Source organism: Lissotriton vulgaris, unplaced genomic scaffold (genome assembly GCF_964263255.1).
Source record: "Lissotriton vulgaris unplaced genomic scaffold, aLisVul1.2 SCAFFOLD_2268, whole genome shotgun sequence".
Lineage (NCBI taxonomy): Eukaryota > Metazoa > Chordata > Amphibia > Caudata > Salamandridae > Lissotriton > Lissotriton vulgaris.
The window spans coordinates 375,060-401,173 of NW_028247097.1; the positions used below are offsets into that span (position 1 = coordinate 375,060).

At 43.7% G+C, this 26,114-nt stretch overlaps 1 protein-coding gene across 1 annotated transcript in view; it reads right to left on the minus strand.

Annotated features, from left to right (window-relative positions):
• Positions 1–26,114, minus strand: part of LOC147665638 (complement factor H-related protein 5-like) — a gene marked incomplete at its 5' end in the record, with an annotated part of 402,132 nt that overhangs the window by 367,773 nt on the left and 8,245 nt on the right. The window contains 2 exons of the mRNA XM_086949622.1: positions 2,275–2,454; positions 14,807–14,866. Of these exons, the coding sequence (XP_086805748.1) occupies positions 2,275–2,454; positions 14,807–14,866 (240 nt within the window). The remainder of the gene's footprint in view (positions 1–2,274; positions 2,455–14,806; positions 14,867–26,114) is intronic.

A 26,114-nucleotide genomic window follows, 5' to 3' on the forward strand; every position in this document is an offset into this window, starting at 1 on the left:
ACATGGTAGTGGTGTGACAGTGTCCATAGAGGTTCAGAGGAATATTGAGATGCCTAAGGGGGTTCATCATTGTATAATTTCTGAACAAACTGTTAAGTTGAATTTACAATGTTACACAATATTGCAATGGCCTTCATGGTTATTGGCATGCAAGGGTAATGATTGAACATAAGTTGCAATTTTTAGGAACAAACATGACCTAGACAGAAACCATATGCAAAAGAAACAATTGATGTATGGAATGCTGGACAATGCAAACATTCACCCCACGTCACAAGGATCTGGGTTAAATCCATCATTCTTTTGCTCACCACACCATCCCAGTTTGGACCCAGCCATATGCAAATCAGTCTTGACCCTGTTCCTTGTGGGAACAGTCCAGCCAGAACTGCCAAGCCAGGTCCTCCCTGGACCTGATACAAGCATCCTGGGGCTGGTTTCAGGGCATCACCCTTCATAGGCCAAGCTAGCTTGAATCCATTGGTGTAGTGAGCATGGGACCCTTGTCTGGGCATACCTTTCTCACTTAGGGTGACATTTGCAAAAGAAACAATTGATGGACGGAATGCTGGACTATGCAAACATTCACCCCCAGTCACAAGGATCTGGGTTAAATCCATCATTCATTTGCTTATCACATCATCCCAGATTGGACCCAGCCATATGCAAATAAGTCTTAACCCTGTTCCTTGTGGGAACAGTACAGCCCGAACTGCCAAGCCAGGTCCTCTCTGGACCGGAAACAAGCATCCTGGGACCGGTTTCAGGGCATCACCCTTCATCAGACAAAACATTGGATTTAGGCCCAGATCTCTGTACTGGGGTGAAAGTATGACATTATTCTGCATTCTGTCCATCAATTGTTCTTCTTGGGAAACATTGTTTACAATGCACGTGTTACAACGCGTGTCATTACAACAAATGTTTTACAACATAAAATCCATTACAACGCATGTCATTACATCGCCTAATCCATTACAACGCATTCCCCAAAGTAACGCCCCAGCGGAGTTAGAATAGTAATTGCGTTGTAATGAATATGCGTTGTAATAACACACATTTTAACACATGTATCATATAAGTTCTTTTTGCATTTATCACCCCGAGTGGGACGGGTATGCCCAGATGTGGGTCCCGTGCTCTCCATGCCACTGGAGTCAAGCTATCCTGGCTGATGAGGGCTGAAAGTCTGAAACCGGTCCTAGGATGCTTGTTTCCGGTCCAGGGAGGACCTGGACTGACAGTTCAGGCTGGACTGTTCCCTTTGGGCGCAGGGTCAAGACTGATTTGCATATGGCTGTGTACAAACTGGAATGGCATGGTGAGCAAAAAAAGGATGGATGTAGGCCCCCATCTCTCTACTGGGGTAAATGTATGACATTGTTCTGCATTCTGTCCTTCAATTTTTCTTTTTGCATGTGTCACCCCGAGGGCGATGGGTACCTCAGACGTGGGTACAGTGCTCTCCATGCCATTGGACCAGTGCAAAGTTTAGCCATGAGATTTACTATTCAACGAAGATCAGGAATTGCATTGGAATGTATTGACTTTGCTCTACTTTGCTTAAGTGGTGTGTGCCATGGGTGTTCCATGGGAATTCCCATGCATCCACTCATGGGTTTGAGGGGCAAATCCCTAACTTCTAACATTGATAGACAGGACATGTGGCAAAACCTTATGCCTCATTGAGGCAAGCATATTGAGGGGAAATGTTTACAATTATCATTATTTTTCCAACTTTGGATGTGTTGATGCATTGTAAAGCACACGTACAAAGTAGGAAACCCTTAGGGAACAGTTTTTGTACTGGAAGGGTCCCCTTCCAGCACAAAAGCCATTCTTTACAAAGCGCACACACCCTTGCACTAGGGTGTAAAAGCGTGCGCGGATGCATGGTAACCAAAAGTGTGCCAGAGCTGGTGGAGAGAAAAACTTACTATATCTTAGTAGATATGGCCCATTTTGTCTTTCCCCTTTGAAGCAAGGCAGAGCAGCAAACTTTGGTGATGCACTGCCTTGCGCTAATAATGGTAAATCTGGGTGGATGTCTTTTGATCTTGAAAGTACTAAATAAAAGGCTTTCGATTCTGAACTGTTAATAATGAGTAATTATCAAAGATTTGGCTTAAGTCTCTTTAAATGGGTAACAGTTTAAATTTTTCTCATTACTTTTGTCTATCGAGGTTGAGGAAAAAACTTACATATGTCTGATTGTCTTAAGTAAAAATACATTTGAAAAACTTTAAGTAACATTTAACATAATTATATACTGACCAGTACATTGAGGAGGGGATGTCCATCTTCCATTATCACATGTTATGGTTTCTAAGCCATAAAGCATGCCGTTGTTTGTGCAACTGTACACAACAGTTTCACCATGTTCATATGCAGATTTCATATTTCGATTATTCGTTTTTGGCAATTTAGGTGGTTCTAGACAGTTCATTCCTGTTCCTTTGAAAGAGAATGCATATTGAGAAACATTCGAAATTTGATTGTTAACATATTAAAATCCACATCATAAATATTATGGCCAGTTGTCTTACGCCAAGAGCATCATCAGTACCTCACTAATGTTTCCAAAATCCCGACTCAGTAGCGTAGCAAAGATGTCTTGGGTTTTGGTGCAAGCAAGAATAATGAACCTTTGACTGCAGCTGAAATGTACAGGGCTCAAGAGGCCCTAAAGGGCTCTGGGCTTTGGTGCCACTTCACCTATATGTTATGTTATGTTAGTATGAATTTGTAGAGCACACGTTCACCCCAGGGTTTCTTGGCGCTGTGTACTGCTGGGGAACCCGTCCTGGCTTTCCCTGTGAGATGGTCCCTATTGGGCATCCCCAAGGTGAAGCCAGGCATCCCCGGCAGCGAGGGGGCCATTGTGGAGATTAAGCAAGCTATTGCCCAGATTTGCAGCGTGGGACCCATGGTTAGAGAGGCACCGAGGCGAGATTTATCGAGCCCGCTGACATTGGTTCCGTACCCTGCCGCCTCAGGAATTGAACCCTGGTCCCGGGCCAACCTCTGCTTCTGGGTCTGCCGCCTCTAACCGGTGAGCCACACTTAGAACCAATAGTACCTACGCCCCTGGTCCGACTAATAAAAATGTGCTCTCCAAGCCCTGAATCCACTGCCACAATCCATACAGGAAACAATGAACATTACTTCACGTGATTCTCAGTACGGTTATTAATCTCAAATGGCACGACAAAGACAATTAATCACGGAACATCACAAAGTTGTGCATTATATTATTTCAGCAAGTAATTTTTTATAATATAATTGGATATCCTTGAAATGGAGTTCATATACATGATTACAACACTTTTGAGAATTAAAAAAAAAATGTCACAAAAAATAACATAAATTGCACAGAACTTTTATTCCTTCACAAGTCGGCAAGAGTAACAAAACATGATGAAAAAAGAGAGATTGGGGTACAGTTCTACTTCCACGAGATCCCAGAAGTGTCAGGGGTCAAAACTTTCCAATACCTTTCGTCACGGGCTACAAGGACTCTCCTGGAAGCCAATCAAGAGATTGAAATGGTGTTGCGTGGCTCCCGACAAAAAAAAAAAACATGCCACCAGCACCTTTACATATTCTTTTCAAAGCGAAGGACAGAAAAATGACTTACTCACATTTAACGTACTCAAGTCTAGGAACTAGAGTTGTACCCTAGTAATTCTCCATATTTTTTTATTCTGTTGCGTTGATGTCAGGGATTGGTGATGATACACAACAAGTTGTAATAAGCAGAACAGTATCTCACTCAGAGATACCACTCCACTCTGCTCGTAATCAGGGTCTAAAGGAACGTTAAAATCAGTAAAATGTTTTAACCAAAAGCGGGTTACCAATGGGTGGCATACATTCTCTTTAACACATTTTTAAACTTTGGCAATATCTCGTGTCCTAGGGCCACAAAAATAGCAAGAGAAGTATTAAGAATTTTTATTTGACTTTCTGGTATCTACATTTTAGTTCTTCTTTTTTTTTTTTTATTGAGCATGATCAGTAGTAATTAAGAATTTTCATTACAAAAGGGTACCAACGTAATATAGCGATAATACATCAAATAATTCAATAGAAAAAATATATATATACCAATAACAAGAAAAAAACATTAGTAACCAATACATGTAGACACCAAAAAACAAAGATTCAACAGAGAGAAAAAAATATATATATATTTATAACATCATATCAATTCAACTCATATCAGGAGGGAAGTCTTGCATTGGAGTACCAATCGGAAATTGGGGCCCAAATCTGGGTACCAAGAGCTCTAGATTTTCTACCTCTTGTACTATATATAGCTACCTCCTGCTTGTATGTGGCAAGAAATCGACTAAGCCACATCTGAAAAGTGGGTTCAGCAGGATCTTTCCATCGGGCAGCCAGTATAATACGAAGGACGGTGGTGCCTAAAAAGACAATCCTACGTTCCTCCATACTATAGCCTAAGTATTCATCATGACCCAGAAGATATAGAGTAGCAGAAGATCTGAGGTTCCGACCAAAAACTTGAGTACAGAATCCTCCAATCATAGTTTGTAAGATATCGAGCTTGGGATAATCTGCAAACATGTGCATTAGATTTGCTTGAGCCTGTCCACATCTTGGGCAGCAATCATCTGCCCGCAATCCCCATGTAAAAAGCTTAAACGGGGTATAATAAAGATTGTAGATAGTTTTATAGAATTGAGCTTTAAGATTGGGGGCTAAAAATAATGTTGCTGAGAGAGTTAGAGAATAGTCAATGTCGACATCTGGGTTTTCAAGTTTTAGTGCCCAAGATCGCTCTACACGATCTAAATCATCAACAGAAGATTCAGAGAGTATGTCATATAGAGTTCCTATCCTGGTAGCCCGTCTCCCAATAATAGAAAAAAAATGAAAGCTCTCTAAATTAATGTTGAGTTTAGAGTTACGAATACTGGTAAACACTTGAAAGTATTTTAAGTAGTCTGTGGATGGAATATCGAATCTCTGCTGTAGCCCTTCAAAGGATGGGGAAACATCTTGTCCAAAAAAGTCACCTAGTGTATGAATGCCAAGATTCTCCCATTTCCTAGAGATATTATCCTTTAAACAGGCATGTAGGATCCTACTATGCCATAAAGAGGTGTATTTCATGATTTTAGGAATACCCAGTTGTTTAGAGGCAAGTGTCCATATTTTCCATGAATCGCTAATCACCTTGAATTTGATCTTTTTATAGTAAGATGCCTCAACTTGTCTCAAGAATAACCCTTGGTATCTACCACCTAGTCCAAGTTCAAAAATAGAAGGGATATGTGAATCTATATTAGGCGGACTGGAAGGTTTAACATTAAAAAGCGGGCCCATTTGCTTAAGTAATGTTGACCAGAGATAGAGTGTCAAATTCGGAATACCAAGGCCACCTCTATGTAGAGGAAGAGCCAGTAATGGTAACACTCTCCTAATTTTCCCATAGTTCCATAAGAATTTGGATATAGTGGAATCTAGAATTTTAATAGTGCTACCGTCGGCCATCAGTGGAATGGCCCGAAACAGATAGAGTATTCTCGGAAATATGCTCATTTTAATATAATTCGCTCTCCCTATTATAGAGAGGTGTAGATTGTCTACCCTTCTGAGGTCGGTTTTTACTAAATTGATCAAAGGATCATAATTAAGTCGATTGATATCGTTCACCTCAGGAGATATATTTACACCAAGATAAATTGCATTTTTAACCTTATAGGGGCTGTCATATGTGATGTTATTTGTACAGAGAACCATGGTTTTATCCCTATTTAGGGAATAGCCAGAGTAGGATCCAAAAACCTGGGTTATTTGCTCTATTTCTACTACTGCGTCAGCCGGATTGGTTGTAAGCACGGCGATATCGTCGGCGTATGCCAGAATTTAGGTTGAGTAGGGGCCCACCTTAACTGGTTGTATTTGAGGGGAAATAAGAAGCCTTAAAATGAAAGGATTAATTACTAGGGCAAATAATATCGGGGAGCATGGACAACCCTGCCTAGTGCCTCTTTGTATCTCCACAAACTCCGATTCTGAGCCACCGATGGAAAGTTTAGCCCTTGGATTGATATACAAAGCTTTTATGGCTTTAATAAAGCCAGGTCCAAAATTGTTGTATTCCATAATGTCCCATAAGAACTGCCAAGATTCACGGTCAAATGCCTTTTCGGCATCGAGTAGGATCATCGACATTCTCCCATCCCCCCCGCCCCCCCACGGCGCCCATGATGTCAAATAGGGAGATGGCTCTATGGGTATGATCAGTCGTGCCCCGCCCGGGAATAAAGCCATGCTGCCACGGGGATACAAGATGTTCGATGACCCTACTCAGCCTATTTGCAAGAATCTTAGCATATAGCTTTGAGTCAGGATTTATGAGGGAAATAGGCCTGTATCAAGATGGAAACTGAGGGGGTTTCCCCTTTTTAGCGAAAATCGCTATGTTGGTGTTTTTCCAAGTATCTGGTGACGTTGAGTGGTATTGTACCCCCAAAAACAGATCTAATAAATAGGGTAGTATCTATTTACCCAGCGCCTTATATAAGTCTAAAGGGATCTTGTCGGGACCAGCAGCCTTCCCGTTAGCGAGGTCTGACAGTGCTATCTCTAGCTCTGTAGTTGTAATTTCTTTTTCAAGATCTTCCTTAACTGCTTGATCAATTTTTTTCATTAATTCTGGTTCAAGCAGCCACTCATTGAGAATGGTTTTCGTATCTCTGGTAGGCTGATGGTCATCTTCTCTTTGATAAAGCTTTTTATAGTATTTTTGAAACACACCTACGATGTCTTGGGTGGAAGAGTATTGTTGTCCCTCATATTCAATATACTTTATTTTGTTGTATGTTTGCTTTTGTCGGGTTCTAAGGGCTAGTTGTCTCCCTACATTTTCTCCTGATTCATAGATTTTATTTTTGTTAGCTTGATATATTTCCGCCGCTTTTTGAGTTAACCCCTTCGACGCTGATGACGAGCTGGGCTCGTCATGACGTAGCCTCCTCGCACGCTGATGACGAGCCCAGCTCGTCACGTAAAGTGCGTTTTTTAAAAACCCAGCGTGCGAGCGGAATTCCGCTAGCGCGCATGCGGTTAACGAGCTATTAATTTCTGTTTTTAAAAACAATAACTTTTGCAGTGTATCAGAAGTTGAAATTCCTTGCTGAATCTGACTAGCGTGTAGCGTTTCAAGGTTAGTGAGTTCCAAATTAAGCTGAGTGTTGATACTATCCTGAGTCTTTTTACGTTTAGCTACAAATGATATAGTCTACCCCCTCATCGCTGCCTTAAAACAGTCCCAGACAATGAACCTAGGTGCGCTATATTGATTGCAATCAAAAAAGGCTTGGGCCCATGATGTTATATGGTCTATATACTCTGGATTGACAAGGAGCTTGCGATCAAATGACCATTGGATATTAGGTATTTTAAAACTATCCAAATCAAAGATGAGAGTGAGTGCGTTGTGGTCAGAAATGGTTTTAGGGGATTTAATAATGTCTATTAGGGCCAGTTTCTGCAGCGATGTCATGATGTAATCTAATCGGGCATACTTATTATGGGGATAAGAATAATAGGTAAAGCCGTTATCATTCTGTCTCAGCATATCCCATACATCAAGTAAGTCATGACTGTCCATCAGATGGGATACTGCCCTATAAACCTTAGGTTTACGGCGGTTATAATTCTGGGGAAGTTTGTTATTTATTAAATACCCTAGGTTCAAATTAAAATCCCCACACAGGATGAGGGGGCCAGGCCAAGAGGCCAATTCCAATTCAAGGTCACCAAACAATTGTGGATGGTCCTGATTGGAGCCATAGAGTGAACAGATGGTGATGCCTAGCTCCAGTTGGACCACAGCCCACCTGCCGCGTTTATCAACCAGATGGCGTCTGGGGTCCCCCTAGCCAGGTTTAACCAAAATAGCAACCCCCGTGTTTTAGATGTTTGAGATGTTGATGCAATCAGATTATACCCAGGAATCTTTAATAGATTTTTATCACTTTCAGCTATATGGGTCTCCTGAATACATAAGATATCAACAGGATCCTAATGTAATGACTGAAAAAGTTGAGCCCTTTTTTTCCCATCGTTAAGGCCGGCAACATTCCAACAACGCAATTTTAATCTCCCCATTTAAAGTTATCCCCCAACATACCAGCACGTTCTAAACAGTATAATATACACCAACATATTTCAGACTCGATATTAATATTCCAATCAAAATTACAATTAATCAGCATAGATAACGTGCAGTTCCTGATAAGTAAAAAGAATCACAGGTTTTGAACATTTCTTGTACTATTGATCAAGCTCATTTTTAATGTTTTTTCCCCCTCTCACCCTCCCCCTCCCCCTCCCTCTCCCTCCAAACCCCTACTACCCACCCCCCACCCTTCACAACCCGCACAGTGAGGCAATTAGACTCTATAAGAGTCTTTAGTGATGGAGAGACACTCCCAGACCAGGCCACCAGAAAAAACCAAAAATATTTATACTTTTCCCTAAAGAGAAAGAAAGAGATTTATTAAAGAGATAAAGAATATGAAAAGAACACAGAAGAAGAAAATAAAGAGAAAGAGAAAAAAAATAGAAATTAAAAAGAAGAGAAGAGAAAAAATATAAGGACAGTTGGCCCTATATGAGTATAATAACTAAAAGCCTAACCATTCATCCTAACCAATTATCCTAGCATATCTAGATAAATGTCTAGATGCCCTCTACTCTCTCCACTCCCCCAGTTTCCGACCTCCTCAATTTCCCAGCCAACAGCCAGCAAAAAATCTTTTATAAACCGGACTTATCATCATTAAGTCATTAAGTCATACTGTCTAGAAATTCTTTGGCTTTTATCTCAGAGGTGAAAAATTTGGTCTGACCATTGTACAGTACTTTCAGTTTGGCTGGGTTTTTAAGGTATACTTGTGCTTTCTTCTCCATAAAAGGTTTAATAAGCTGTCGAAGGCGCCACCTCCTTTCCACCGTAGTGTGGCAAAAATCCGGTCTAACAAAATAGGAGATGGAGTCTCTGGTACGTCGAGCTTCTGGCCTGACTTTATCTGAAATGGCTTGTCGGAGAAGAAAGTTACCAAAAAATACCAGGACTGCTCGAGGATAGCTTCCCTGTTTCTGGGTGGTTTTTAAAGCAAATGGTGTTCTATGTGCACGTTGCACTTCTAACTCCCAATTCAATGAGGATAGCTCAGGGAGTGTATCTTTAAAGAGCTGGATGATGAAAGCTTGCATATCAGTACCTTCAATGTTTTCAGGTATTCCAAGGACGCGTAGGTTATTACGTCGAAGACGATTCTCCATGTCCTCGAGCTTCCACCTAACATCACTTAACTCTGCTTCATGTGATTCAACCTGTTCCCGAGTGCCTGTAGCCTCGGCCTCATTGATGACTATGCGATCTTCCATTTCTGTCATTCGAGTGCTAAAAGTGCCAACAGATTTTGACAACTTACGTACTACGCCCTGTACCTTATGAAGAGCTAGTTGCGCCTTGCGTCCATCCCTTGATGTTTCCTCACGATGTGATGCGATAGCCTGGAGGACTGTATCCATCACTGTGGAGAGTGTAGCGTCTTGCTGATGTACAGAACTCTGTTGTGTAGAGTGTGAGCTAGAGGCATGTTCTTGAGACCCAAGCGCCATAGAGGGGGAATTGTCCCATGTTAACCCCTGGGCCCTTTTCTTCCGCAAGGCAGTTCTCTTATTCTCCCTGGATTCACCAGTTCTCGCCTCATGATCACTTTCCGTCTCAGACTCTGTATTAGTCTCGATGTCGAGCTCAAAGTCATCTGACCATCTTGCATCTTCGTTTCCTTCAGAGATTGAATAAAAACCAGAGGGATCCCAATCAGTGTCAGTAGGGTCAGGGGTTATCTCATCTCTGCCAGCTTTCCCACTGCCATCTGGATCCCCAACAAATTCTCCAAATTCTTTGAAATGTCTCTAGCCTCTAATGCCAGCGTATCACTTGTTGGAGCGCTAAATGTAGCCTGAGTCTGCTCAACCTGCGGCGTTTGACCATCCTCCACAACCACATTTTCAGGGATATTAAGGACTGTCGGGCCAGCATCAAGTATTGTTACAGGTAGGGCTACCGGGGCTGTCAAAGTTATCGGTGTAGCCAGGGCTACCAGAGCAGTAGAGAGGGGTAGAGCATCATAAGAAGGGTGACTCTCCATACCTTGCACTCCAGCGTTAGGGTCTGCTATTCCTGCCATCGTAGATTCCTGGAACCTCACAGAAGTATTCTCTGCAACCGCTGAAGTGAGTACGAGATTGTCAACATTTCTCTCTTTTCCAGCCTTTCCATTCCTAATTTGACCACTTGATGTCACTGTCGAACCAGGGAGAACCTTCTGAGTACTCGGAGCTGTTGGTTGAGCTGCTGGTTGAAGCGGAGTAACTGCCGGCACCTGAGCTGAAAGAACCGGAGCAGGAGTCTTCCAGAGCAACTCGATTACAGAGGGGCCAGATACAGGTGTTACAGGCAGCTGTTTAGATCCTTTTACCGGCCTGCCGACAGTGATATCAGAGTCAGCAAAATCACCGCTTCCCTCAAGTTGCAGAGCGCCACCTCGTTTTGACATCAGCTCTCTATCACGGAGAGCCTGCTTTGCTGCTCTGGTCTTGGCAGCAGCGGCAGCTACCATTGCAGCGTTCTTTGGTGCCATATCGCTAGGATTACTCTGTGAAGGCGGAGTCACGTTAGGAAGAAGAGTTTTTTGGGCCGACCCTAGGCGGCTAACTTGTTTCTTTTGTGCGGCTGCCTCTCCGGTCTGCATGCGAGCAATCAGCCTCAGCACGAAGACTCCGATCAGCGAGGAGCAAAATGAAAAGCGCAGCTGCAGGGCAGTCGGGTCCGGTGTATCCATCAAAAACCAGTTCTCTGCTCGACTCACGGCCATCTCATCGTAGTCGTCGAGAAAGAGAAGCAGCAAAAAAGAAGGGTAAGTCCTTTTGCACTGGTTAGTTACTCAGACAAGCAAAAAAAAGCACCTCCATTCTCGTCGTGAACCAGGTACTGGCCTGGGAGGTGTCTCACAGCGGTCTAACACACCGCCGCCATCTTGCCTCGTCAAACATCTCGGCGAGAGTAACAAAACATGATAAAAAAAGAGAGATTGGGGTACAGTTCTACTTCCAAAAGATCCCAGAAGTGTCAGGGGCCAAAACTTTCCAATACCTTTCATCACGGGCTACAAGGACTCTCCTGGAAGCCAATCAAGAGATTGAAATGGTGTTGCGTGGCTCCCGACAAAAAAAAACATGCCACCATCACCTGTACATATTCTTTTCAAAGCGGACAGAAAAACGACTTACACACATTTAACGTACTCAAGTCTAGGAACTAGAGTTTTACCCTAGTAATTCTCCATATTTTTTTATTCTGTTGCGTTGATTTCAGGGATTGGTGATGATACACAACAAGTTGTAATAAGCAGAACAGTATCTCACTCAGAGGTACCACTCCACTCTGCTCGGAATCAGGGTCTAAATGAATGTTAAAATCAGTAAAATATTTTAACCAAAAGCGGGTTACCAATGGGTGGCATACATTCTCTTTAACACATTTTTAAACGTTGGCAATATCTCATGTCCAAGGGCCACAAAAATGGCAAGAGAAGTATTAAGAAATTTTATTTGACTTTCTGGTATCTACATTTTAGTTCTTCAAAGCAGATGATAATTTAAAACAACACAAGCTTATCTACTAGGCAGGAGTTTGAACATGTTTCTTAAATAATTAATACAATATTAAAAGCTCTTAAACTGCTGGACAGAACTCTGCCTTAGCTTATCCATAACTCCAGATGGGTGTCAGTATGGCACAGCCCTAAAACAGAAGTTGATGCTTAGGTTGCAGACGTCCGGGCCTTAAATGGCATTAATCAAATCAAGGATCTATATGACAATAACAACGATCCACTCCCGTTTTAGGCTTTAGCCGGCATATATGTCCTCTCTAACCTAGATTTCTACAGTTTCTTAAAGATTAAAGCAAAACTGTCAAAGCTTACTTTTACCAAACACTCATCCTTATGGCAACACTCAGGGCATAATGCCTACAAGATTTACACATTTTTATCTGACCCATACTCAACACAATCATCGGTACTGCATCCAAAATGGGCTACACATCACATCACTGACTATCAATAGCAAAACTCGTGTTATGTAACAAACTTGTCCCCTCTCTCATACAATCCAAATTCTTTATAATGAACCTGCTATTCTGGACCACATCTAGGCCACAAAAGTCAAACCTGTGCGAAAATTATAAATGTTGGAACTGCAACCAAGAGACTGGTTCACACTGACACATGTTCCTTGAGTGTGGACTCCTGGAACCATATTGATGTCCGATACAGAACAACCTTTCAGATATATTTCAGATACCCATGACACTAAGCTTTCCTATGATAGCTCTTGGTCCCTGGGCTTCAGTGACTGCTATGACTCTTAACGCCAATGATATGGCTCTGCTAGACCTTCTTTTAACCATTGCAGTGAAAGTTATAGTCTCCAAGGGAAATCATTTCACCTTCTCTCTCATCACACCTGGTGGGCATGGTTCTCATACCTCAAAGGGGTACACCATACACTACAGTCTAAAATGCAATCCACACCCCCCATTACCAGTGCAGTATGGCTCTCCCTAGACAAGTACAAAGAAAATAATACAATCAAGGGGATAGCTCACCCTCTGCCAAACTCCTGAGCCTCAAGAAAAACGCTTCCGGACTCCGGATACCTCACTCAACCCTCCGCCCACACGGCACCCTCCCCACCTCACCCCCCAGTTCTCTTTTTCCTGTTCTCCCTGACATCAAGGCGAGACATTGTTATGATATATATAACCCACACTATACACTCCACAGCTATGAAATGTACAAGCCATGCCACATCTGAACCCACGCCTCTATGCATGTTGTTAGATACTCTCTACAGGCTGATCTTACAAATGGGTCAGGATTCACAGTGGTTTCATAGCTATCCCTCAATATTATTGCTCATTCTTACATGTGCAGAATACACTTTTTTCAAGGAGCAGTACAGCTTTGAGTTTAAGATGTCCAACAATATTCTCCATGATATTTTTTAATCACTTGTTTGACATTATTGTATCGAATGACCACCTTCTACTTGTATCGCAATGGTATTGGATTGTGTGTCTTTTTATTAAACTGAAAAAATACTTTGATCAAAAACAAGGAAAGGGACCTTATTATGCCCAGCTAGGCAGGCTTCTGCCACAACAAGGGGAAGGTAAAGGTCATGATCTCCACCACACCGAGGAAGAACTGTCTGCCATATTTAGAGATGGGAGGTGGAGATATCTATACTGTGAAGGGAGCAGCTGTTCCCTTCACAGCAGCGAAGGTTACTGACCAAGCACCATGCTTCTATTTTTAACTTTGCATCGAAACTGGGGAAAAAACCTAATAATGCCATGCTGAAACTGTACAATGCTAAATCAGTGGCAACTGCCGTTTATGGTAGTGAATTATGGGGCTATGTGGCCGGTGAGCAGCTGCAGATTGCTGAAAACTCTTTTATGAAACATCTCCAGTGCGTCCCAGCAGGTACATCCAATTTTGTAGTACATGAAGAGTTAGGGTCGCAATATTTATGTGACATTTTTTCTTTACGCCTGCTGACCTGTTGGTTAAAACTGTGGCTGAATCAGGACATACCAATGACACATTTGATTGTGAGAGATTATCTGTCTCAGGATAAGGCAATGGGTACCCCTTGGTTAAAATATTTGAAATCCAGTTTTTCCAGGCTCGGCCATTTGGACTTGTTTGAACACCCGAGCTGGATTGTAAAGGGTGATGTGGAGGTAATTAAGCGAGCCTTCCTTATGGACAGAAAGGTCAAAAGAGAAGGAGAGGAGCTCCTGAAACCCAGTGTAAGAACATTTGTTATGTTAAAAACATGTGAAACGATAGAGCCATATTTGACGGGCTCGCTGACCTCCCATGAGAAGTTCCTGTTAACAAGGTTTAGGTTAAATCTCTTCCATCAACTGCTGATCAGACCAAAAAATGATATTTTTAACAAACCTGCAGCATCCTGTGGCTGCGACGGAAAGTCTCCACATTTGATATTTTTATGTAAATTTTACGAATACCCGCGCAAACGCTATCTGGTAGCTCTTTTAAAGAAACTCAATTTTAACCAGATCAGACCAGCATTAATGTATTTGCAGCTTTTGCATAGTGACAGTATTCTCCAAGTTACTGAATGTTTAAAATTGTCTGTTAAGTTGAGAAATTGTTTGGACCAGTGATGGTCCCTTTTGCTGATTGAATTATCTTTATAATGAATTTTTATGTATGGAACACGCTTTACTTTTGCACTCTTGCACTTTACCCATCATGTTCTACAACTATTGTGTTTTAAATTGTTTAATATTGTATATGTACTTTTATGGTTTGAATCAAAACCGAAATAAAGTCTCTATTGTATTGAATTGAATTGACCAAGCACCATGTTTAAAGTGCCAACTCAGCAAACCTTTGTTTTGTTTAGAGAAAAAACTGCCAGAGCAGATATTTGTTCTCTATGAACAAAAAGTAAGTGGACCAACTTACAGGGAACAGGAGCCTTGGATGCCCCTCCCTTAATAAGGTGGCACGACAATCAGTGCCTGTAATTCGCTGGTTTATGGTCTTCCTCCCGCTCTGCCAAACTATGCATCAGGCCCTGACTTCTTTGACTGTAATTAACTGTGGCTCCATTTTACAAAAATTAAAATATTAATCTTGTTGTAACTTACCGACAGCTGGCTCTGACTCATCGACTACAAGATACTCAGGGTAACCATCTCCATATGTATCTGAAAAATTCAACATTTCAGAAATTAGAAAAACAGCCGCCTATATGCCAACGACAAGTCATTCTGAAATAAAGGTAATCTCACTATGACAAAAGAAATGCAATTTAAGGGTGGATTCTATTTCTCACTCCTCCACATGAACATCTGATGTACTTGTCAACACTCCAATATGCATGGTTGTTCTTCGTCCCATCTGTGTGTTCTCGCTCTTGCTCCTGAGGGACATTGTTTTAATTGATTGTTTGCTGCACATTTTGCCTTAGCCTTGCACTATATTCAAACTCTAAAATGGCAATATGTTTCTTTACTTTATTAGGGTGCCCTTAACGTGCCTCCCTTATTTATCATGTTCAAGCTTAGAGTCTGTCGAGTCACTCCAACACAAGCTTAGAGTCTGTCGAGTCACTCCAACCTTCCTTCTCATCCTTCCCTTGAGCACAAGAATAGGTGGGAACCATCTCTCATGTGAGCAGTCACTATCGTTTTTAGGTATTGCCTACGCAGCATGCATGTGCTGCATAGAAGGAGACCTCTTGTAATCGATTAGTTTTTTAGGTCAAAAACGTGCACGCATTGCATTGCTTTCAATGGCAAAGCATGCACGTTTGGCGATTCCCTTGCGGGAGAGAGCTTTAAAATCATCTGTTTGTAATTAACTTTCAAACAGATGGTGCGCTTGCTTGCTCCCACAAGGGAATTGCTGTGTGTGCTCTGGGCCGCACTCCACCCACCCCTCCCACTTAGTTTCTGCGCACATCTCACCTCTGTTACCATCTCACTCCGGGTCAGTGTGGAGTCACCCTTGCTGTGCGTGGAGTGACCCTTGCTGTGACTACCCACCCCCCTTCTTAGCCACTAAGGGGGAGGACTGGACTCTTAAGGTAATTTCCATTTTTTTGTCGTTTTCAAAGCCCAAAATGTTTTTTTCTGCGTTTTGTTTTTTTAGATAAAGGGTGCTGGCAGATCAAGATGGACTGATCAATGCATAACAGCATTTTTATAGCACTTTACTGCCATTTGAAGGCTCTAGTAGTAGCGCCTTCTGAATCTGAGCACTTGGGAAATAACATCTCCATAGGAATGTGGCTGGGCATTAAGTGGGGCATATGTTCGCCTGTGCCTTTATTTCTGCGAGCACGGTCCCTGCTAGTTAGGGGGTGCTATGCGTACACCACAGAACAGGCCTCATGACGCTCGACACATTATTCCAGGTCTACTATATATTACACTGCACTTATACATGTACATTCACATTAGGATTTGTTGGCAGGGGGTGAGTGGGAGAGGGCAAGCGCTTGAACAGTTGAACTATAAAATGCATGAATTATGTAAAAGTTTATAGGGTGCTCTTTTGAAAAAAAATCGTCTTTTGGGGGTGGCCTGGCCACTCCCTGTCCCATTCCCTGGCCGCCAGCCACCCACCCTCATGGTGGAACCGCGTAGTAGGTTGTTTTATGGATCAATACGTTGTCCGTCTTAGACGAGCAAGGTTTGTCCACTGATGGCTGTTTTGGGGGATTCAATATGTGTCACTCGAGTCGAGGGATCGGCGCTCCCTTGGGTCGGGGTCTGTGCTGAGCCCGGCCCATTTCACTCTTAAATGCGAGGGATGCGTAGATAGGGCTGGATAAAGAGGTAAAGTGGTAAAGTGGGCTAGAACCAGGAGCTAGTCCAGGCGAACTCTGCGGGTTGTGCGCTTGCTGCAGCCACTTGTGTGTAGCTGGCTCCAGCCCAGGAAAATAGCTCAGTAGGTGTATGCACCTGTTGTAGTGTTCTATGTGTAGCCCACTCCTGATGCCAGGCGATCTCGTTCAAGCTTTCCTTATGCTACTGACGGTAACGTGGACTACTCATTTCGACTATACCCGCTTCTGTAACTCTCTCCTGTACGACAAATTAGTTATTATTTCTATAAAAATCAATAGTCATTTCAATAGTTGGTCCAATTTCATAAACGAGCCTCTCATTTGTACAGATGCTTCACGTTCTTGCTTCATACCCCTCCGGTGCAGATATCTGTACCAGGTGGGCAACTAGAGCCAAATTTCGGGGGCGGGGGGAGGTGCTGAAAAATATTTTGGGGGGGGGGCTAATTGTTCCAACCATAGACAGAGTTGCTGTAAGAAGGGGTAAACACACAACAAAAGCCTCATTTACAAGTAAATGTTCTTTTAAAGACCTGTTAAGTACTCGGGTGCAGCTGCAATTTGATGCTCACCAGCCCGCGAAGCTGTCTCTGCCTGAGCTGACACACACGACGGGCGAGGCTGAAGCCCCATGAGCCCAATGGGTGTTGCGCGCCTGATGCTGTACAGACATCCAGTTTAATAACAGAAAGGTCGCCACCCCGGTGAATGCGTCTGCTGCAGAAATGTGTGTGCAGCCTGCAGTTCACAAGTTGCAAACTCGTAAGGGTGGGATTTGCCTTTTGTAACTCTTTACTCCCTTAGAAGGGGTCTGTTACACACAGTGCTACGAAGCAGCAAGGCTGCAGCAGAATCCCCTTTCTAGACTGAGAAAATGTGTAGCTTCCAACAGTTCTAACTACAATTAAGAGCCCAAGAATGGTGCACTGAATTTTAAAAGTGGTTGTTGGCCGCGTGGCAGAACAGCTGCATCCGTGCATTATAAGCATTTAGTTCACACGTATTTATTTTAGGCTACTTATCCCGTTAGTAGTTTCACAGCAGACGACCGCTCGACATCAGGGAACATGCGGAGAATGCGGCATGTGTTTTTAATTGCAGCGCAGAGACCGGAGGCACGCTCTCCACCGATCACAAGAAGATTTATTAGAGGGAACTCTTCTGCTGTCATTGACCTCCTGGGTAGTTGTTGGCTGCAATTCCCGGACCACCGTGATCCCCCGCTGCATGTTATAAAACATCTAGACCTGTGCATGGCAATCAACAGTTCTACTTATTGTGCTTTATGCTTCCTTGCAGCACATTCCGGGCGCTTTAGAAAACGATATACTAAACAGCCATGCCGCCTGTCTGCCATCCCTCGTAGCCTCGTTGTACTCGCCCGGGTTGGCAGGGGTGTCGGGGGCGCCCGACTGGCCCCAGTGGCGTGACACAGGTATGCTTGCAGGGGCCCCAACAAAGTCTTCCCTCAGCCCAGGACCTTTTAAGGTCTTAGGTCTGGCGTCACCGTTCAGCTTTCTGCGGACGTATCCTTACCATTCACATATACACAGGGTGGGCCTCGGCTTCACCCACAGTTCATTCACATATACACATAGTGGGCACCGGCTTCACCAACAGTTCATTCACACGTACACAGAGTGGGCCCCGACTTCACCCACAGTGTTACTTGCTCCCCTCATGCTATTGGCAGGTTGGTAGACCAGCGCTTACACTGCAAAGCCCGAGGGACTGTTTTTTTTATCTGAAAAATGCACTCAGCGGGCACACTTTAAGAGTCTTTATCGCAAACCCGCACTGTACAAGAAAGGAATCTTTTTTTACTAAACTATAATTTCTAAAATGTTTTTGTCAGGAGTTGAGTGCAGGTCATTATCTCCACTAGCTTTACTCGAATCATCACCCCCACTTTTAGCACCATCATTATTACCACTACCACCAGCACCATTATCACCATCAATTCCACTATTATCACCACCACTGCATTTTTGCATGCCTGTGTTTGCATGCTTTGCCACATGAAAGCCAGACTACTGGTTTTGCTAATTCTAGTTATTTATTTATTTAACATTAGTTCCTTTGGGGTGTTTCTTTATTTCCCTGCTTCCGCAGTTTTCTATGGAAGTCAGGGTCATAGCTTAGTCAGTGAGATTCGGGATGGGATGAATCTCACATTTCCCCAAAAAAAACAGTGGGGTGGAGGGGTGAAATGACCAAGGTTTGGGATGCAATGTGGGCAAAAAACAATTGTTTGGAATGGTACCACAAAAGAGTGCCACTGGCTATACTATTTGCTAGCATTCATCCCATCACCTCTTAGGTGTTTGATTGCCAGTAGTATGCCTGGAATCCTGAGATGTATGTGTGTTTTTCCGAAAAATAAATATGTTTTATATATGTATATGTAAAGGTCGATGGAAGAATACATGTTTAAATAAGTGTCTTAATGGATGTTTTTTAAAAAAAAATTGATTGGTTAACTGGCTTATTAAGTGTATCTTAGTGAATACATATATTAGCGAGTATTGTTTAAATATTTAAAGGTTTGTATCAGTGTTTCATTTTGTGTATAATTGGCTGCATGGGTTGGTGACTGACTCACTGTTTGTATGAGTTTTGAAGACAGCATATGTGCAGGACTGTATGGGTGGATGAGTGTGTATATGTGTGTGTTAGTGAGTGAATGACTGCCACACTAGTATCTTTATCATTAACTACATTTGTTCTAATGTAGTATATGTGAGTATTGATGTATATAATTTAGTATATCTCTGGCGCATACTGGAGGTTCCTGGTGGGCTAGTTGGCCCTCAGGGACCCCAGTATTCAAGGGGAATTAGTTCCCCATCTGCAAACGCTTCAGGGAGCTTGTTTGCAGAGTGCTGTAGGGAGGGGGCGGGCCTCCAGTGCGATGCCACCCTTTTTTAAAATATTTTTTTTTTTAAGGGGGGCTGTGTGGCCCCCCTTATTATGCTAATTTATTGTCCCTGGTGACCCCATCCCCCAGAGCCTAACCCCTTTATTTATTTTTTAATTGGAAGGGGGCCGCGTGGCCCCCCGTCCCAAGGCCATAATCCACCCGGGGCATGGCATTTTTTAAATTTTGTTTAATTATTGGAGGGTGGCTGCATAGCCCCCATCCTCAGGCCATTTATGGCCCCGGGTACCCCATCCCCCGGGGCTGTCCCTATCTGTTGGGGACCGTGAGGGGGTTCACAATCCCCCACAATCCTTCCGGCTCCCCGCATCCTGCAGGAGCCGGCATTGCTTTTCCACATGGGGAGCTGCTAAGATGCAGCTCCCTGTGTGGAAAAACAATCTGCTTTTGTTTTTGAAAGAGAGAGCAGGTATCCTGCTCTCACTTCCAAAAACCAAAGCAGAGTTTGCTAGCAAACTGCAGTGTTCTCGGGTGGGCACCCCGGGACACTGCAGGAGCTGGCTCTGGGGGGTGGCGGTCCTCAGGGCCATTGAGGGCTCCAGGAGGTGACCGCGTGGCCCCCCTCCCAACATTTGCAAAGCCCCAGGGGGTGGTGGTCCCCGGGGCTTGGGGGTCCATTACGGACCCCCCAATTTTAACATTTAGAGCCCCAGGAAGGTGGCGGTGCCCGGGGCGTGTGGGGGGGGGGGTTTGAGCCCCCCAAACAGATAGTTTGGGGGGGCTCGCTGGGCAGGTAGGATTTCCAAGCCGTGCCCCTGCCAAATGGATTCCTATGGTTGGGAGGTTGAAGCGGTTGGGGACTGAAGGAAGCACCGCTGTTCCAGTGGCACAATGACAGTGGGGCTCTGCAAAACATCGTAGCGCTAATCCCCCCTTCCCGTAATACCTACCAGAAATTGACACTGCATGCTGGGACTTGTATGCGCTGTTTACCGGGTGAAATACAAGAGGTATATGCGACTGGAAAAGACTACTGGGGGAGGAGCTGCGCTCTTCGAATCAGGATAGGGCAGGACATTTAAGCTCAGATACACGCCTGTATCCTGAAATACTTACACCTGGCGCTGAAGAAGGCAGAAGTACGCCGAAATGCATTCGCCATAGAGGGTGATACAGAACTACCATGCCCTGTGTTGCAGAATAAAGGCGCTTCCAAAATATTCCCCTGTTGTGGCCTTTCTCATTTTCCGAAGGAGGTTGTGGACATTAATACAGCGCGTGTACCAGTGTTGCGCTTCAAAGGCCCCCGCTTCCTCAAGAGGCCCTGGATTCGCTGGTCTCCGCTTCTGTGGATTTATTTTCTCCAGGTTACCGGAACGACCAGGACTCACCACCTAGCCGGGGAGGAGACATGGTGGTGTTGTTGTCATTGTACATCACGCTGGGCAGGTAGGATTTCCAAGCCGTGCCCCTGCCAAATGGATTCCTATGGTTGGGAGGTTGAAGCAGTTGGGGACTGGAGGAAGCACCGCTGTTCCAGTGGCACAATGACAGTAGGGCTCTGCAAAACATCGTAGCGCTAATCCCCCCCTTCCCGCAATACCTACCAGAAAATGACACTGCATGCTGGGACTTGTATGCACTGTTTACCGGGCGAAATACAAGAGGTATAGGCGACTGGAAAAGACTACTGGGGGAGGAGCTGTGCTCTTCGAATCAGGATAGGGCAGGACATTTAAGCTCAGATACACGCCTGTATCCTGAAATACTTACACCTGGCGCTGAAGAAGACAGAAGTACGCCAAAATGCATTCACCATAGAGGGTGATACAGAACTACCACGACCTGTGTTGCAGAATAAAGGCGCTTCCAAAATATTCCCCTGTTGTGGCCTTTCTCTTCTTCTGGTTCTGGATATATATATATATATATATATATATATATATATATATATATATATATATATATATATATATATATATATATATATATATAGAGAGAGAGATTCCAGTTTGGCGCAATCAGGAGGGCAATTGGGGTTTACCAAGCTCACGCCAGCAGAGGAACTGGACTGCATAAGAAAGGATTGGCGCGAGACCCTACGCCCGAGAACGCAGTTGCACTCAGGAACAAAAGACTCAATGCCAAGCGCTACCAACGCTGTAAGGCCAAATCAAGAGGAAGAAAAAAATCAGCAGAAAAAGAAGAAAAAAAGTACAAAGAGATGGAACAGGAAGTAAGCTCACAATCAGGAGCAAAGGACATTGCCCCCTCCATCATTAATCTGACTGACAGGGTCTTGTCAGAGGCTGAACATCACATCTTGTCAAAAGGCCTTACATTCTGTCCTCCATGCGACTTCAATTACGCGGACACTAGAATTGATCTATACAAATTTGTCCGCAAGAACAAGTTGCAGAAGCATTTTGCAGGTGGAAAAACACGCAGTACCCCGACGAGGATTGAAATAGCCAATGATGGGCTCCAAGCCCGTGATGTGCCAGGATTGGAGGCTCTAGAATCCCTCAGACTGGAGCAGTCATCATCCCAAGAAGTCTCAGGATGTGAGTCCAACAGGGTGGGGGGGCTATCGTCTTTTAAACCACGCTCCACCTATACTCCTGTTATGCTCTATGATAACCTTGACATCTTCCATGATGCTGTAGTCAAAGACATCAAGTTGTTACACTCCAAAGTGCTCAATTCAAAACGAAAGAAATTTACACAGAATGACCAGTACATGCAACTCATCCAAAAGATTCAGGCCAATGAAAATGTTATTGTTAGACAGTCTGACGAGGGAGGGAATATAGTTTTATGGCCACGAAAACTATACCTGGAAGAGGCCCTTTCTCAATTAAATGATTCGGACTGCTACAAACACAGTGACATTTCATTGATTAAAAAAGCTCAGGAAGATTTCTACTCGCTACTTATGGGGTGGAGATCTTTTGGCTTACTGAGCATGGATGAACTTAAATATCTCAAGAACAACAATCCGGTCATGCCAGTCCTATACCTAATCCCGAAGATCCACAAGAACCCACATAAACCCCCGGGAAGACCAATAATAGCAGCATGTGGGGGGTTATTAGAAAAAACAACTGTTTACTTGGACTCTTTCTTGCTGGAATTTGTTCAGAGTCTACCATCCTTTGTCCAAGACTCCACTGATTTTGTGAGTAAGATACAGGACATTGATTGGGACTCAGATTTATGGCTCATTACATTAGACGTCACGTCTTTATACACAAGTATTAACCACCAAGACGGACTGCGAGCCATTGAATTTTACTTAGGTTTAAGACCGATCATCATGGCTGACCACAACCGTATGTTACTTTCTATGATTTCATTCTGTTTACACCATCATTTCTTTATGTTCAACAATAGATATTACCAGCAAGTCAGGGGGGTGGCCATGGGGGCCTGTTTCTCTCCCAGTTATGCCTGCCTCCACATGGGCTACTGGGAGAGACAGGTCCTCTTTGGCACACACTCTGACATTGCCAGGCGGTCTATTGTTAGATGGTATCGTTATATAGACGATGTGTTCCTGGTCTGGAAGGGCACTCGTCTAGAAGCTGAGCATTTTGTTGACATGATAAATTGCAATGATTTCAACTTGAAGTTTACCTCGACCATTAGCAGGGATCAGGTGCAGTTTCTAGATATGACAGTCACACCAGGAGGAGCCAAACTCGAAACCAGGTTGTACCGCAAGGCAACGGCTGGAAACACAATTCTCCATGCCAGCAGCCATCCCCCTGCTCATCTTATACGCAGCCTCCCGTATGGCGAGATGCTGCGTATCAGACGCCTGAGCAGCACAGAAGCTCAATGCAATCTCGCTCAGCAAGCCAGCAGGTCTAGATTTTTGGCAAGGGGATACAAGGCTACAGTAGTTGATAGGGCCATAACTAAAGCTAATGCCCTGTCCCGCAATCAAGCCTTGCAGCCCAAAGTCACAAATACGCCTACCACCTCCCAGGATCAGAAAGTGAGATTGATTTGGGCCTACAATAGGCAGCATGGAGCACTTGGTAAAATCATCTCCAAACATTGGGGTTTGGTGAAATGTGATCCAGTTATAGGTGATAAAATTCCAAACACCCCTTCTATCACATACAGGAGAGCATATTCCTTGCAAAATGCCCTAGTCAAATCCAGCCCAGAAGTCTCTACAAGTAAGAACTGGTTAGGGAAGAGTAAGGGCTTCAGGAAGTGCTCTTCCTGTAAGGCATGTCAGCACGGACTGAACAAAACAGAATATGCAATCCCCTTCACCCCCAATGCACACAAGATCAAAAAACAACTGACTTGCAAGAGTGAATATGTGGTGTATGTGCTGGAGTGTCCTTGTGCCCTGCGGTATGTGGGTAGTACCGAGCTGCAGGTGCACAAAAGGATACTCCAGCACATAAGGGCCATCAACACAAGTGATCCGGCATATCCGGTGGCCCGCCACTTCAAAGAGCACCACAATAATGACAGTTCCCTGCTGCGTTATTATGCTGTAGACTGTGTGGGCCCTCTCAAAAGAGGAGGTGACAGAGATGGAGCTCTAAGAAAATTGGAGACCAGGTACATACTGGAAATGGACAGTCGAGCCCCGGGGGGATTGAATTCCACAGAAGACTTTTACACGTGTCTCTGAAATACCAACAATTGTGTATACCTGTGGGCCTCCCCCACTTTTTAGATCATTGCCCTCCTAGCTGTATTGAGAATGTACTTAACTGTTTACGAGCAAAAATGTATCTCCTTACCAACCAATATATATCTAGTTTTGCGGATGGTCTCAGTGTGAAGTGCAGCCTAGGCTTAGGCTGCACAAGGATGTATCAATAGCTCAACACTATGACCAAACAAAAATGAGAGAACTGATAGGAAAGATAAAAGAGGGAAAAATAGAAAAAAACTTTATATACACAGTGAAGTAGTGTGGCTCACTGGTTAGAGGCGGCAGACCCGAGAGCAGAGGACGGCCCGGGACCAGGGTTCGATTCCCGGCGCGGCAGGTTTCTGGACCAGGGTCAGCGGACTCGATAATTCTCTCGCCTCGGTGCCCACTCTGATCAGCGATCACACTCGGCAACTCTGGGCATTAGCTTGCCTCATCTTCACTAACGGCCCCACCAGACCGCCGGGGATGCCTGGTCTCACCCTGGAGATACCCATTAAGGGGCCATCTCTCAGGGAAGCCAGGAAGGGTTTCGCAGCGGTTGAAGCGCCTTGGGACCCTACGGGTAAGTAGTGCGCTATATAAATGCCTATACATACATACAAAAAAACTTTCACAAAAAAATATGTACACAGTTTCGTTCTTCTCACAACTTACTTAGATACATCATTGGCATGGTGAGGTTTAATCAGGGGTCACCAGTGTCAGCCGGAGGACGGGGAGGAGAGGCTGCGATGGTCTCCGAACTTTCTGGTGGGTTAACATCTCCTCTCCTCCCAACCCTCCAGCTCTACATAGACAAATGTGCAATTTGGTTGTGCAATACGAATAGGGTGCTGCGACCTCAGTGATAAGGCTTCACATGCATTTATGCAGTTAAACTTTATTAGTCCACTTGAGGTCTCATCCTGTGTAAATAGTGTTTATTGGGTGTATATATATTTATTGGCAAGATGCTTGTACATTCATGTTTTTATATATATATTTATATATTTATGAACTCGTTATTTATGGATATGTTCTTTTATACCTGATGTTAAACATGATATTGTACATGATAAGTATTGCGTATATTGAAAGCTAGAACAACTATGCGCATAACACTATTTGCACTTTACTCAATATTTTGCACTGTTGCCTAATTTTGCACTGTCTATTTACTGGATTTGCCAGTGACTCCTGTACTGTATTGTTTACAATGGTTAGACAGCGCTTGCACTTTAAATACCGGTATCTGCATTTTGCAATATGGGCGGAACTCAGGGATTATCCCGTGATGCGTTGTGCTCACAATCTGTTGTTTATGTCTATGATACTTTTTGTATGACATGTGACCTCAACCCACCAATGTTATTACACTTCACTGAGCACTAGCACTTTAAAAATTGCCTCTTCCCTAGCGTGCGTCATGTGATCAAGGCCTCTTTGAAGGCCGAAACGTCATGCTGAGGTGTGCCGTCTCCTCGAGGAAATAAAATTAATGCTCACCTGCACCTGAGGACCTGAGGTCTCCTCTCTTCTTCCTGCGCTGCGGTTTCCAGGACTGGGCTCCGGGCGAGAGGTAGCAGGGATTGCTACATATATATATATATATATATATATATATATATATATATATATATATATATATATATATATATATATATATATATATATATATATATATATGAAGCAAACAGTCCAGGTTCCTAAAGGTGCAGGAACCAACGGTCGAGACCTCACAAAACCTCACAGCCAGCAATCCAATAAAGCCTCACAAAAGTAGATCCACAGTGGATAACAGGGAAAACGTATTTAATAGAGATGACGCGTTTCGCTCTACAAGAGAGCTTGATCACACAATGCGCCGAAAACAAAGCAATGTTTAAATATTAAACATAAACAAAGGGCTTCAATAACCACCACTGATGTTACACGCCTTCTCCAGTTAATAATAACAAAGGAAGGACTAAAGTTGCAACAAATAATATGAAAACAAAGTGACGTTAAATGAAACATAATGGATGCTTAGGCTTGCATGGTAACAAACATTTACGCAAA